The sequence below is a fragment of the Muscardinus avellanarius genome, assembly GCF_963383645.1.
Source record: "Muscardinus avellanarius genome assembly, chromosome: 5".
Classification (NCBI taxonomy): Eukaryota; Metazoa; Chordata; class Mammalia; order Rodentia; family Gliridae; genus Muscardinus; species Muscardinus avellanarius.
Window position 1 is genome coordinate 129,424,459 of NC_137790.1, and position 16,028 is coordinate 129,440,486.

The 16,028-nt window shown below is 41.9% G+C and overlaps 1 protein-coding gene across 2 annotated transcripts in view; it reads left to right on the forward strand.

Moving 5' to 3' along the window:
* Positions 1-1,178: 1,178 nt before the first annotated feature.
* ATR (ATR checkpoint kinase) overlaps positions 1,179-16,028 on the forward strand; it is a gene marked incomplete at both ends in the record, with an annotated part of 84,837 nt that continues 69,987 nt past the window's right edge. The window contains 7 exons of one of the 2 annotated variants that reach the window (XM_080696748.1): positions 1,179-1,237; positions 6,374-6,465; positions 7,232-7,381; positions 11,036-11,913; positions 13,165-13,343; positions 14,161-14,352; positions 15,380-15,570. In XM_080696748.1, coding sequence (XP_080552874.1) covers positions 1,179-1,237; positions 6,374-6,465; positions 7,232-7,381; positions 11,036-11,913; positions 13,165-13,343; positions 14,161-14,352; positions 15,380-15,570 — 1,741 coding nt within the window. The remainder of the gene's footprint in view (positions 1,238-6,373; positions 6,466-7,231; positions 7,382-11,035; positions 11,914-13,164; positions 13,344-14,160; positions 14,353-15,379; positions 15,571-16,028) is intronic. The other variant, XM_080696749.1, reaches the window with a different exon arrangement.

Here is a 16,028-nt window from a genome sequence, read left to right on the forward strand (position 1 = left end):
ATCATCATGCTTGGATTTTGAAAAAGCCACAACACATCCCCACACAATAGGGCCTTGTTAAAAATGCAATTTATTAAAGTGCGCACCAAGGTTTCTATTACAGCCCACTCGAGCATAGAAAGGAACTTGTAAAGCTTTCACATCTCATTTCTTTAAGGCTTCTATTTTATTGTATTCTTTATGATGTGCATTATACAATACAATCTTGACACGTTACAGTGAATGGAGGAAAACCCCAACAACCTGTTCTGAGGGAACGTGTACAGCTGGTCAACCAAGTCCCAAGTCCATCTCCGATCCAGTGGAGTTGCAGTGCCATCTAGTGGTTTGCTTTTATAGTAACAGGGATTTTGTGTGTGTGTGTGGTCCTGGTGATGGAACCCAGGGGCTTTCTATCTCCATGCTACACCTCCAGACCTATTTTATATTTTATTTGGAAACAGGGTCTTACTGAGTTGCTGATGCTGCCTTCGAACCTGCGATCCTCCTGCCTCAGCCTCTCACGTACTGGGATTACAAGCGTGCGCCACCACACCTGGCTCTATAGTAACAGTAGTTTAATTTTTTAAAAAATCTACTTTTATTGGAAGTTCAGAATAAGGACATACCCCCCGCTCACCCCCTTCCCCATACATGATATTGAGATTATGGTTTTATATATGTTTTATATATATGGTTTTATATATGTTTTATATATGTACATGACATCAATGGAAGTTATTTCCTTTGATAATTCTCCCCCCCTCCCTCACACCACCTCCCCCACACTCCCTCCCTTACTCCACTGGAGTTCTCTTCCTTTATCTAAAGCCCCTCTCCTATCCCGATTACTTTCTAGCTTCCATATATGAGAGAAAACACAGGATGCTTCACTTGCAGAACATCTCTGAAAGACAGTCACAGAGCCCATGGACTCAAAGGCAAAAGCAGCCCGGGAGCCGCACGCACGCAGGCTCCGCCCCAAGGCACGCCCTAACCACGCCCACCAGGCCTCCCGGCTTCCCCCGGGTCCTAAGCGGACCGGAACTCGCGTCCGGCGAGCGAGACCCGCCGCGGCTTCCGGAAGGAGTTTTGGGCCTCGCGGGGCGCCGTCCGGCACCGCGCTTTCCCTCCCAGGCCGCCGTGGAGACGCCGGGAACCCGCCGCGGCGTGCTTGACTTGTGGCGCGCGGGCTCAGCATGGCCGAGCACGGCCTGGAGCTGGCGTCCATGATCCCGGCCCTGCGGGAGCTGGGCAGGTAGGGCCAGGCCCCGAGGTGCAGGGCGGCGCGTCCGCCTCCCCACGATCCGCTCGCCAGCCCCGAAGCGCCCGGGTCCGCGCTGGCGCTGGCGTTTGGGCGTGGAGGTGAACAGGACTCGGGCTGCAGGAGCCGCCCCAGGGAGGAAGGCGTCGGCCCGCCCGCCTCGCTTCGCTTAGCTTTGCTTAACTCACCTATCTTAGCTTTGCCTCCGGGGTGCCCGGGAGGGAGATCGCCCCGACCCGGAGGTCTTCCTTCCGCAGCTGCAAGGAAAAGTCCCCCCTGACCCCTTTCTGGTCACTTTCTGCACTCAATTTTTTTCTCAAAGACCTTTTTGTCCCTTAGGTGAGAGGCAGTGAAGAGGAATGGGCATACATTTAGTCCCCGAACTCTCCTTCCCGGGAAAATCACGACTCCAGATCCTCAGCGAGGGAGATCAATGGCTGGGAAAGACGGTCCAGTTCTTTTCCTCGGAGTGACGTTATAGTCCATGCTAAAGATGGGATCCCCCTAACCCGGTGTGGTGGCACACACGCGCCTGTGACTCGGGGACTTGGGATGCTGAGACTGGGGGGATCTCAGATCCCACGGAGCAGCGAGGCCCTCAGCAACTTAGCAAGACCGTGTTTCAAAACAAAAACTCTGCCGGGTGCGGTGGCTCATGCCTGCCTGCATCCCAGTACTCGGCCAGCCTCGGCGACTTAGTGAGACCCTCGGCGGCCTAGTGAAACCCTGTTTCCAAATAAATAAAACCGGGCTGGGAATGTAGCTCAAAGGTAGAATGCTTCTGGGTTCATTCCCCAGTACCACACACACAAATAAATAAATAAAAATAAAAAATGAGAATGCCCCTGGGTTCAATTCCTAGCCCCCCACAAAGAAGGAAAAAAAGCTAACACTTTTGGATCGATCATCCAGTCCTTGATCCATTATTTTGGTCAGAAATCAAGGGATTGGCCACAGGGGCCAAAAATCCAAACGTACACAGCATTGCCAAGATGTAAAGGTAAAATTATTCATTTGCAAGTGCCTATGTTCAGTAAACCCCAAGAGTAAAGTCACTTAAAGCAGTATTTTACCTGAAGAGAAGGGAGGAGACTTAATGCTTGCCACTCCCTTTCAGAACCCGTAGGTGTCCCTCCACTAGGCCTAAGGACTGGACTGCAGAGGGTTCTTGGTTTGTTAAGTTTCTTGAAGTGCCACCCTAGCTGAATTCTCAATTGGAATAATTGTTCCTAGACTTCTTAAACTGGAAAGTTACCACAGAAAGTCCATACTGAGTTAAACCCATGAGCTAACTACTTCCCTTTCTTTTTGTGATGTAATTGTGTTAATTTCTACTTGTTGGCTCTACAGACAAATCTAGACTTTCTCAGTTGCATGAATTAGAGGAGAAATGAAGAGCCCATTTTTATCCTAACAGCATCCTCCAATTTTTGTGTGATTGTATTTCCCCTTTGTATGAATGTGGCAGCAAACTTTATGTTAACTATACTTTCTTTTTAATTTGCACTGGGGATTGATTCCAGGGGAATTCTACCTCCAAGCTGCACCCTCAACCCTATTTATTTTTTGTTTTGAAATAGGGTCTCACTAAGTTGCTGAGGTTTTCCTTAGGTTGTTGAGGCTGGCTTTGATTTTGCAATCCTCCTGTCTCCGCATCCTAAGTCCTGGGATTAGGGGCAAACACGACTGGCTTTTTTATTTTGAAACAAGGTCTCTTCAAGTTGCTGAGGGTCTTACTAAATTCTTCTTTTTTTTTTTTTTTCCCAGTACTGGGGATAAAACCCAGGGGCATTCTACCTCCGAGCTACACCCCCAGCCCTATTTTTTATTCTTCATTTGGAAACAGGGTCTCACTGAGTTTCAAAGGGTCTCACTGAGTAGCTGAGGCTGTCGCAAACCGCGATCCTCCTGTCTCAGCCTCCCAAATGCTGGGATTACAAGCATGTGTCACCACGCCCCACGGGTATTAGTAAATTGCTCAGTATGGATTATTAGTGTGTAACACCATGTCTGGCCAATTTCAAGAACTTGATGTATAAATTTCATATCTCAGGATCACTAGAAAACTCAGTATATTTTTCCCACCTTTAAGATAGAGTAGAATTGGCTGGATAATACTTCCCTTTCTTTTCTCCCTTCCCGCATAAGACTCATTAGTAAAAATAACTGTTTATATACAGTTATTCATAATAGCTGTATATAACTATATGTAAGTTGTTCAGCAAGAGAGCTTATGTTACTCGTCAGTTCCAATTATATATGGCCATTCCTAGAGAAAATAAAAAACTAACCCACAGAGAATTGGATAATTGATCTTAACTGCCATAACGTTCTCATTACAACTGCTTCAGTCAAACATGTTTATCCATTTTCATTGTATCTCCATGGCACTGGATGAAGCAAATATTATCGCTGCTTATGTATTAGAAAACAGTCGAGCAGGGCATGTGATGCTTTTTAACACTCATGTTCAGAGCAGCATAATTCATAATTCCACCAAAAGGGGGAAGCCACCCAAGTGACCGCTGACAGATGAAAGAGTAAAACATACAGTGGAATGCTACTCAGCCTCAAAAAGAAAGGGATTAGCCGAGCTCGGTGGCGCACGCTTGTAATCCCAGCCTTTGGGAGGCGAAGCCAGAGGATCGCGGATCATGGGTCATAGACGGCCTCTGCTAATTAGCAAGGCCCTTCGTAACTCAGTGAAACCCTGTTTCAAAATAAAAAGACTAAAAACTAGGGCTGGGGCCGGGCGTGGTGGCGCACGCTTGTAATCCCCGCGCTTGGGAGGCAGAGACAGGAGGATCGTGCAGGTTCGAAGCCAGCCGCGCTGGCTTAGGAGACCCCGTTTCCAAATAAAAATGTAAAAATAGGTCTGGGAGTGTAGCCCGGAGGTAGAAGGGCTTCCAGGAACCCCAGTACCACCAAAAAAAAAAAAAAAAAAGTAGGGCTGGGTGTGTAGCTCGGAGGTACAACGACCCTGGGTTCAATCCCTGGTACCAGGGGGAAAAAAAAAACCAAAAAACATGGGAAATTGATTCTAAAAGCCAAGGAGATAAGAATTTCAAGAAAAAAAAAGTCAATTAGATCAAATTACTTTTTGAAAATATCCTTTGAATTTTTCTGTAAATATAAAATTCACCATTATCATCTTAAGGTTTATAGCTCTGTAATACTAAGTACATTCACTGTAAACATTATCGTCCATCTCTAGAACTTTTTCTTTCCAACTCTAATTCTATATCCAATCAACAATAACGTCCCATCTTCCCCTCCTGTAATCTCTTGGCAACCACCATTTGACTGTTTGTCTCCATGAATTTGACTACTGTAGGCACGTTGTATGAGAGGAACAGTTCAATATTTATCTTTTTGTAAACCATCACATTGTATTCTCTCTGGATTCTAGGATGCAATTCTGCTTACTTGTATCTTCCTTTTAACATGACTTTTTCTTGCGGATGTGTGGCTGTACACATGTAATCTCAGTGCTTGGGAGGCTGACATGGGATTGCAGGTTCAAGACTAGCCTCAGCAACTCAGTGAGGCCTCTCAACATCTTAGTGAGATGCTGTTTCAACATAAAAAAACAAAACAGGAGCTGGGTGTAATGACACATGCCTTTAAGCTCAGTACTTTTGAGGCTGAAACAGGATGATCATGTGTTCAGAACAGCAAAGCGAGACTCTTCTTTTTTTATTTTGGTAGTACTGGGGGTGGAACCTAGGGGCTTTCCTACCTCCGAGCTATACTTCCATACTCCCAGACCTATTTTTTATACTTCATTTGGAAACAGGGTCTTACTAAGTTGCTGAGAGCCTCCCTAAGTAGCTCAGGCTGGCTTCGAACCTATACGATTCTCCTGTCTCAGCCTCCCAAGCACTGGGATTACAAGCGTGCACCACCATGCCCAGCTAGAGACCATGTTTTAAAACAAATAATAAGAAGGGCTGGGGATGTCACTCAGAATTACAATGATCTGGGTTCAGTTCCCAGTACCACAAAGAATAAAATAAAATAAAATAAAATAGAGCTGGAGGTGTGGCTGAGAGGTAGATTGCCTCTGGGTTCTACCTCTACTACCAAAAAACAAAACAAAACAAGACAAAAAAAAAAAAAAAAAAAGAAGCAGCAGCAGCAACTGTGTTCTATACTTTTCCAAAGTCTAGATTAGGATTGTTTAATAGAAATATAATAGAAGTCACACATAATTTAAAAAAATTTTTTTTTTTTTTTTTTTTTTGGTGGTACTGGGGTTCCTGGAAACCCTTCCACCTCTGGGCTACACTCCCAGACACTTATTTTTTATATTTTTTTAATTTGGAAACGGTCTCTTAAGCCAGCAAGGCTGGCTTCCAACCTGCGCGATCCTCCTGTCTCTGCCTCCCAAGCACAGGGATTACAAGTATGCGCCACCATGCCCGGCCATAATTTAAATTTTAAAATAACCACATTTTTAAAAGAAATAGACAAAATTAATTTTAATAATGTATTTTTTGTGGTACTGGAGATGGAATCCAGGGGTATCCTACCTCCTAGCTACACCCTCCGCCCTATTTTTTATTCTTTATTTTGAAACAGGGCCTCACTGAGTTGCAAAGGGCCTCACTAAGTAGCTGAGGCTGTCTGTGAACCGTGATCCTCCTGTCTCAGCCTCCCGAATTCTGGGATTACAAGTGCACATCACCACGCCCAGCAGTAATGTATTTTATTTAATTCATATCTAAATATTATTTTAACATGTCATTCGTGTAAAATTACTAATGAGATACACATTTCTTATAGAATGTATTAGAAATCCAGTGCATATTTTATACATATAACACATCTAATTTGGAGCTGACTTCATTTCAAGTGTTAAGTAAGCTACAGTGGCCAGTGGCTGACAGCTTGAGCAGGGCAGGTCTAGACTGCAGATTGGAGCCCTGTGGTGTCGTTTAGCGTGTCCTTGTTTTATACTTGTAAATTGGTAATGTGTATTTAAATTTTCTCTTCATTTTTAAAGCTAAATACTGTAAACATCAACATTAAAATGAAACACATTCGATACGTTCAACTTTAGAGGTTTTTTTTTTCCAAGTGAAATTGTGAGCCACTTTAAGAACTAAGAACTTTTTATTTCTATTTTAGTGCTACTCCGGAAGAATATAACACAGTTGTACAGAAGCCAAGACAAATCTTGTGTCAGTTCATTGACCGGATACTTACAGATGTAAATGTTGGTAAGAAACCAGTTCTTTCTTATATACATTTTGTAAGTTAGATTGTTTTCTTTTTCATGTATACAACATCATTTTAGCATTTTTAGGTAGCTTTAGTCATGTAGTTAATATTTGTGGTAGTTACTATTGTCAAGCAAGTCTTTATTCAGTGGTGCTTGTTGCTTGTGACATAATGTGATTGAGGCTTTTAAAAGAATTCTGTTTCCTTAGTAGTAATCTAGATTTTCTCCTGCTTGCTATGCGGTCTTTGATATCAGATATTATACAGTCCAAATTTGGCACAGACAGGTTTGGTTTTGTAATTATGATAACCGTTGGTCCTTTCTTCTTCAGTCAGTAAAGTTTTAAGTTCCTAAAAAAGAACAGAGGACTCTGAATTCTCGCAGGAGTGTTTCCACGGGACACTCCCTTTGTGGAGACTTGCGTCTCCCCTCCGCTTGACCAACCCCTCCTGTAGAAACTCCCCAGACACCTGTCTCCTCTTCTCTGAATTAGTAACATGTTGTACTCTTTTAATTTGCTTGACACCCTCAACGCATTGTGAGGTTGTTTTAATCCCCATTTTGCCGCAGTGGCTGGAATGTCGTAGGCCCGTAGGGCGTGTTTGCTGAACGGGATGTAAGATAGCAAATGCACATTGTAATTAACCATTTTTGACCAGATAAGATTGTCGTATTTAGCCCCTTCAGTGTAGCATGCGCCCTGTGCTGGGACATAGCTCTGAGTACCGGAGTCCAGTTTGAGTAACAGAAGATCTGTATTTTAGTTGCTCTAGAACTCGTAAAGAAAACTGACTCTCAGCCAAGTTCCGTGATGTTACTGGACTTCATCCAGCATATCATGAAGTCTTCCCCACTGATGTTTGTAAATGTGAATGGAAGCCCGGGGCAAGATGCGGCTAAGGGCAGTTGTATTGGTAAGTGCTGCTCCTCACAACTCATTTGCAGTCAGTCTGTCTTAGGAAATCTGCCCTTTTCTGCTCCTCTAAACACACACACACACAGACACACTCACACACACAGACACACACACACACACACACACACACACACACGATTGCACTTTTTTTTTTGCAGGTCTGGGGATGGAACCCAGGGGCATTCGAACTCCAAGCTACACCCCCTGCCCTATTTTTTTTTTATTTTTTATTTTGAAACCGAGTCTCACTGAGTTGCAGAGGGCCTCACTTAGTAGCTGAGGCTGTCCGTGAACCGCGATCCTCCAGTCTCAGCCTCCCAAATGCTGGGATTACAAGCGTGCACCACCACGCCCAGCTACGATTGCACATTTTTGAGTCAGACTTGCTGTAAGTCGAGGAAGCAGAGTGGTATTGGTTATATTTATTTAATATAGCCTTATTATTTCTTTTTATTATCTGTGCTAGGTGTTTAGAACAGAAGTAATCAACTTTCTTTATTTGCCAGTGAACACTTTGGCACAGTTCTGTTTTCTGTGTTTGGTAATCTTTTTCTTATACAGCAGAGGTTGGCAAACTACGGTCCACAGGTATGTTACCTATTTTTATAAACAGTTCTATTGGAAAACTGCTACCCCCATTCATTTATTTATTGTGTGTAATTACTGCAAAGGCCACTTGGGCACACCATTTATAATCCCAGTACTTGGGAGGCTGAGACAGGAGGATTGTAGGTTCAAGGCAGCCCTCATCAATTTAGCGAAGCCCTCCACAACTTAGTGAGACCATGTTTTAAAGTAAAAAAATAAAATAAAGGTAGGGGTGTAGCTCAGAGGTAGAAAGTCCCTAAGTTTAATCCCTAGTAACACACATACACACACACACACACACACACACACACACACACACACAATTTACTACCTGACCCTTTAAGAAAGAGCTTGTTGCTAGGCATAGTAACACATATCTGTAATTCTACTACTTGGTAGGCTGAGACAGAAGGATTACAGGTTTGAGGCCAGCCTCAGCAACTTGGGGAGACCCTGTTTCAAATATAAAATAAAAAGGGCTAGAGGTATAGCTTGGAGGTAGAATGCCCCTAGTATCCTCCCCCCCCCACAAATTTATATTTATTTATTTATTTATTTATTTATTTATTTATTGTGGTACTGGGGTTCCTGGAAAACCTTCTACCTCTGGGCTACACTCCCAGACCTATTTTTATTATTTTTATTTGGAAACAGGGTCTCTTAAGCCAGCGAGGCTAACTTTGAACCTGTGTGGTCCTCCTGTCTCTGCCTCCCAAGCGCGGGGATTACAAGCATGCGCCACCACACACAAATTTAAAAAAAGAAAGTAAATGCTTTCAACATATTGTATATGTTGATTTTTGTTGATTTCTTGTTTGTTGCTCTTTTGTTTTCTTTGGGGGGGGGTTGTATTTTTGGTGGTATTAGGGATGGAACCCAGGGACATTCTACTTCTGGGCTACACCTCCAGCTTTAGTTTATGTTTTACTTAGAAACAGAGGCTCACTAAGTTTGTGAGCGCCTCACTAAGTTGATGAGGCTACCCTCAAACCTGGCGATCCTCCTGTCTCAGTCTCCCAAGTACTGAGATTACAGGCCAGCATCACCAGGCCCAGCATGTTGAAGTATTTTAAAATTTTTTTGCTAGCATTTAAGACTCAACTTTGATGGCATGTCCTCCACAGAGTCTTTCTGACCTCCATTCCTGACTGCCTAGGACTGCTTTGGTTGCTATTTCTTTCTGTTCTCCTGGTAATTTAGGCTTTTACTAAGTATTCTGCATTTCTTCTATTATAGTGGTTATTAAACTGTACCATAATCCTTGTCTTTATTTTTTGCTACAATTTTTTTGAACTATAGGTCAAAATTACTTTAGGGAGTTATTAGCATTTCAAATAAGAAGAAATAGCCAGGCATGGTGACGCACGCTTGTAATTACAGTACTTGGGAGGCTGAGACAGGAGGATCACCAGCCTCCGCAGCTTAGTGAGGCTCTCAGAAACTTAGGTCCTGTTTCCAAATAAAACACAAAATAGGCCTGACGGTATAGCCTGGAGGTAGATGGCCCCTGGCTTCCAACCCCACTACCACAAAAAAAAAAAATAAAAATAAGATGAAACAGACTAGGAAATATTATAGTACATTTCGTGTAATAAGTAAGTACTGTTCAAAGTTCATGAAACTTTTGTTTCACATATTTAAATAGTGAATATGTAGCCCAGTGTAGTGGTGCGCCACTATAATCCAGTACGTGGGAGGCTGAGACAGGAGGATCATAGTTTTGAGGACAGTTTCAGCAATTTAGAGAGGTTCCTCAGAAACCTAGTGAGAACTTCGGAGCAAAATTAAAAATAAAATAGAGTTGGGGGGTGTAGCTCAGAGGTAGCATAGTCTTGGGTTCAAGGTCACACACATTTAAAAAAAAGTGTAATGGGTCATGATATGAGATGTATTTTTTATTTGCAGTCAGAAAGTTTTAGAAACTCCACACTAGGATCACGAGGCCAGAACTGTGACTGACTTAATCTAAAGCACCTGTGACAGAATCGACACTCGTGATAGAATCCAGGGGTAATCTACCACTGAGCTACACCCCAGCCCTTTTTATTATTTTTATTTTGCGTGTGTGTTGGGGGGCATACACACAAACCTATTGGGTTGAACCTATAGGCATAGTTCCTCTGAGCCATACCCCTAGCCCTATTTTATTTTTGTGTGTGTGTGTGTGTGTGTGAGGTACTGGGAATTGAACCCAGGGCTTTGTACCTGTCTCTACCTGTAGCCCTATTTTGTTTTTCATTTTGAAACAGGATCTAAGTAAGTTACCCCACTTTGCTGTAACCTCAAACTTTTGCATCCTTCTGCCTAAGCCTCCCCGGCTGCGAGGCTCATAGGCGTGTGCCACCTTCCCCGGCAGTAAGTTTTGTTTGGTGGTTTGGTTTGGTTTTTCTTGGCAGTGTTAGGGATTGAACCAAGGCCCTGCACATGCTAGACAAGTATTCTTTCACTAAGCTAAACCCAAGCACTCCACACAATAAAGGTTATTTTGAAGGAGTGATAATAGCTGCTGTTTGTTGAAAATTTATACACTTTGGAAACTATCCTGAGTATTTCACATACATTATCTTACTTGATCCTCACAGCAACGCGTAACACAGATATTATTCTCCTTTCATAGATAAAGTTGTACAGGTTGAAAAAACACAGAGTTCATACAACTAGTAAGTAGCAAACAGGGCCTTGTGTGTCTGGCTCAAAGTTGATATTCTAAACTATGGTAGTTTGTTTCCTTTGTGTAGACCATGTATACAACATTTTATTAGTGGTTTATATTTTTAAAATCAATCATTAGACGCCGGGCGTGGTGGCACATGCTTGTGATTCCCCGCGCTTGGGAGGCGGAGACAGGAGGATCGCGCAGGTTCGAAGCCAGCCGCGCTGGCATAAGAGACCCTGTTTCAAAAATATAAAATAGGTCTGGGAGTGTAGCCCGGAGGTAAAAGGGCTTCCAGGAACCCCAGTACCACCAAAAAAAAAAAAAAAAATCAATCATTAGGCATTTAGCAAATTAGTTAATACGTACAGTGCACTTTTACTTACTGTCTTCTTTTTGTTTATTTCAAAGAATTCAGTAATTGGATTATAACAAGACTTTTACGGATTGCAGCAACTCCATCCTGTCACATGTTACACAAGAAAATCTGTGAAGTTATCTGCTCATTATTATTTCTTTTTAAAAGCAAGAGTCCTGCTATTTTCGGGGTTCTCACAAAGGAATTACTCTATCTTTTTGAAGACTTGATTTATCTCCACAAAAGAAACGCTTCAAGAGATGTTCTGGAATGGCCAGTGACCATTAACCGATTTTTAAGCCAATTCGATGAACACGTGGGATATTTACAACCAGCCCCTCTGCAGTTCGCGAGCATGCAAAATTTAGAATTTCTCGAAGTCACTTTATTAATGGTTCTTATTCGTATTATTGCAACTGTGTTTTTTAGAAGGCAAGAACTCTTACTTTGGCGAGTAGGCTGTGTTCTGCTAGAATATGGTAGTCCAAAAGTTAAATCCTTAGCGATCTGCCTCCTAACTGAACTCTTTGAACTTGGAGGACTTCCGGCACAACCAGCCAGCACTTTCTTCAGCTTACTCTTAGAGTTACTGAAGCACCTCGTAGAGATAGATGCTGACCAGTTACGGCTGTATGAACAGCCATTGTCAAAGCTGATACAGACACTGTTCCCCTTTGAAGCAGAAGCTCATCGAACTATTGAGCCTGTCCACTTGAATGTTCTGCTGGAGAAGCTCTGTGTCGTGTTTGAAGGCGGTGCGCTTCTGCGGCTCAAGTCTGATTTGCTGAAAGCAGCTCTGTGTCACCTGCTGCAGTATTTCCTCAAATTTGTGCCAGCTGGGTATGAATCTGCTCCGCAAGTCAGGAAGGTCTATGTGAGAAATATTTGTAGAGCTCTTGTAGATGTTCTTGGAGTTCAGGTAGACGTAGCGGTAAGTAATTCTTAAGGCTACTTATCAGGTATATATTGTTCACCATTTAAGCATATGTATACTGTAAGGTATAACACTGAGAAAATAGACTGTCTTTGATAGTCATGTATATTGGGGACATAATGATTTTCGTAATCTAGTCTGGTTCCCTAGTATGAGCTTTTACTTTGCTTTCAGCAGTATTTGCTCATTACCTTGTTAATGAACTGCCAAGAGAGTGGAATATTTTAAAGAAGAATTTGTGAAGTGTAAATGTGTTTGTTGCATTATTAATTGAAACTGAGTTACCAGCTTAATTACAGAAACCTTGATCACTCACATTGATTTTATCTTTGACAGGTTATAATTAATCACTTTTAGGCAACCTATGAGTAATTTAGTCATGCCAACATATGTACTTTTTCCTATTGGAGCTATGGGAGACACAAGCTATATAATAAAATACTCAACTATGTAGTAACTTGGCCAAACATCTTATCTATAAATCTTGTTAGAGATATAGTATAAAAAATTTAGAAGCTGGGAATGGTGGCACATGCTTGTAATCCCAGCATTTGGGAGGCTAAGACAGGAGGATCATGGTTTGAGGCCAGCCTTCTATTTAGTGAGATCCCTTGCAACTCAGTAAGACCCTGTTTCAAAGTAAAGAATTTTAAAAAATAAATAAATAAAGCTGGGAGTGTAGCTCAGAGGTAGAATGCCCCTGGGTTCCATTCCCAGTACCGCAAAAAAAAAAAAAAAGTTAGAAATTCCCTTACAGAATTTTCCTGTGTAACATTTTAATAGAGGATAAAATATAGAGGATAAAACATAGAATGATTTGTCTTGAACCTCTGAAGACTATAGAACCATCATTGACCATGAAACTATTTATTTATTTATTTATTTATTTATTTTTGGTGGTACTGGGGGTAGAACCCAGGGGCTTTTCTACCTCCGGACTATACTCCCAGACCTATTTTATACTTGAAACAGGGTCTCACTAAGTTGCTGCGAGCCTCACTAAGTAGCGGAAGCTGGCTTCAAACCTGTGCAGTCCTCCTGTCGCAGCCTCTCAAGCGTGCATCACCTCGCCCAGCATGACCGTGAGACAATTTAGTTTCACCTGGGTGTTCCGTTTGCCTTATGATACCCTGAAAATAGTTTACCCTACTAGAAGACATGTAACTAACACTTAATGCATTCTTGCTACCTATCAATAATGTAGACATGTTTTCTAAGTGATCTTTTTGAAATTACTTGTTTTCCCAGTACTTGTTGGGGCCACTTTATGCAGCCTTGAAAATGGAAAGTATGGAAATCATTGAGGAGACTGAGTGCCAAACCGAGCAGGAAAATCTCAGCAGTAACTCTGAGGGACTGTCACCCAAGAGGCGGAGACTCAGCTCCTCTCTCAGCTCTTCCAAAAGAGCGTCAAAGCAGTCTGAAGAGTATGACCTCCTTTCCGTTTGTATTTACTCATTTACTGAAATTCTCTTCACTTTAAAATATCAACTTTAGCTGGGCGTAGTGGCGCACACTTGTAATCCCAGTATTTGGGAGGCTGAAACAGGAGGATCCGGGTTCTCGGACAGCCTCAGCTACTTAGTGAGATCCTTTGCAACTCAGTGAGACCCTGTTTCAAAATAAAGAATTAAAAAAAAGGGCTGGGGTTGTAGTTTGGAGGTAGAATGCCTCTGGGTTCCATCCCCAGTACTGCAAAATAAGTAAGTAAATAAATAAATAAAATATTAACCTTAGTTAAAATACTTCAAGTACAAGGAATATCTTTCTTATGTAGTCAAAGGAAAAAACTATTTTAATACTTCTTGTGATTTATTCTAGCATGAAACATTTCCTGGCTAAGTATAGTTACTTTGAATGTTTTTACATGCCTGTTTAGCTTTTTAATACATGAAAAATTCCTGAGATAGATGCAAACATCTGTTAACGATTTTTCAGATGTGAATAAGTCAAATATTTTTTGTGATATAGTCAAAGAATTGCCATATTTCAGCCAGCCTGAACATTGTTTTGTTGTTTGAGGTCTGTCCCCGTATAGATAGTTGATATTGCATGGCATTCTTGTTTTGTTTAAATATGTTTCCTGGTTTGTTTTTGTTTTATACTCGGGACTGAACCCAAGACCTTTTATAGGCAAAGCACGTGTTCTCCCACTAAGCTCTGCCTGTAGCCCTACGACTCATGTTTGAACCAAATTTACATTGACTATTAATATCTTTCTACTGTGATTATAATTAATTATAGAATTAGACACGTGGACATGGACAAAAAGAGCATGTTGTGGAGTGCCCTGAAACAGAAAGCTGAATCCCTCCAGGTTTCCCTTGACCGCAGCAGCCAAGCGAATCCTGTGACTGCGACTTTGGAAGGGGTTGCCACCGTCCTCCGGCTGGCTGCGCTGTGCACCGTTCACTGTGCTCAGCAGGACGTGGACTGGTAAAACCACTTGTATTTTCTGGGTGGGTTCCTGTCATGAATTTGGATTCACTGTTTGAAGAGTCCTTCATTCACTTGACTTACGTGAACTTAGAACACAATCTTTTAGGCGCAGTGGATAAGAAATTGTTTTCCCCACCAAGTGTCTCACAAATGCTAGACCACGCTAAGCAGCAGGCACATCTTGTTTAATTGTTACAACGGCCCTGGAGCTGAATGCTGCTGTGCTTACTTGTCAAATCAGAAATTGAGTCTCAGAGAAACTAAGGCTCTTTTTTTGGCTTCAGACAAAACACTAAGCTTGCTGTGCACATGTGACTAGCAGGTAGCAGAACACGTTTATGCATAACTGGAAAGTCAGCGCCATTTTACTGTACTCCATTTCTGCCTTGGATAATAAGAGTAAGTATCTGGTACTTGCTAGAGGTAGATTTTCGGTTTAGAACTGTTCATCTGAACGTCCTAGCAGAAGAGACACTTACGGTGTGGCCCCTTTTTGAGGACTTGGTCTTATTTTTCCTGCTGCATTTTAGACCCATATCCCTGTTAGCTTTTTCATCAGGATTCTACAGTTTCTGGCTCACTCTTCTAACTGGCCAGTTCACAAAGTTATAAAAGGAATTTTACGTAAGCTATATTCAGATTTCACTCAATTTGGAATTTGAGATCACTTGAAGGCAAAGACGATTAGACTGAAGTCTACTCTTGTCCTATAAAAGAAAGGATTTGCTAAACCAGTTAATAATTATGTAGGCATGTGTCTTCTATCACTTTTTAAGCCTGGTGATACCACATTTAAGGAACCCAGATTAACTTTAATTCCCAAGTCATAAGAGTGATGGAAGCTAACATAAAGAGATTACATTTAAGAATGATAGTAATTGATTTGCTAATTTCCTTTAAGTTGATTTAGTGTTATAAATTACGTTTGTACTCAACATTTCTTTTGCCTTTACTATAATATAATGCTTGACTCTAGCAGAATTCATCATAATTCACATGTCTCTAAAAAATGTACTTATTGCAGCCACAATGGCAAGGACTGTCAATCCAGATGTAAGAAGAAGTCCTCAGTAGTGATTTCTTGGATGTCTTTGGATTTTTACACAAAAGTGCTTAAGAGCTGTAGGAGTTTGTTGGAATCTGTTCAGAAATCCGAACTGGAAACAGTCATTGATAACGTGGTGACAATCTATGACGCTTTGCTTTATATGCAAGGTGAGTGCAGATGAGCAGACCAGAGCCATCGCTGTGGAAACTGGCATTTTCTTTTCCCCAAAGCCTAGGTGCACGAGTGCTAGTAATACCTCGTGGTTTTTTCTTGATTTCAGTCAATTAAGTTTATTGGTAATTTCTGAGTTCCAAATTTATTTGTAGCTGGACATGTTGACACACACTTGTAATCCCAGTACTTGGGAGGCTGAGACAAGAGGATCGCAGATTCACGGCCAGCCTCAGCAATTCAGTGGGGCCATTTCAAAATAAAAGCTACAAAGGGCTGGGGGTGTAGCTTGGAAGTAGAATGTCCTAGGTTCCATCACGAGTACTACACACAAAAATTGTTTTTAAATATTTTCATTTATTGCTGGGTGTGGTGGCACATGCTTGTAATACTGGTACTTGGGAGGATGAGCAGACAGCCTCCACCACTTGGTGAGACCCTGTTTCAAAATAAA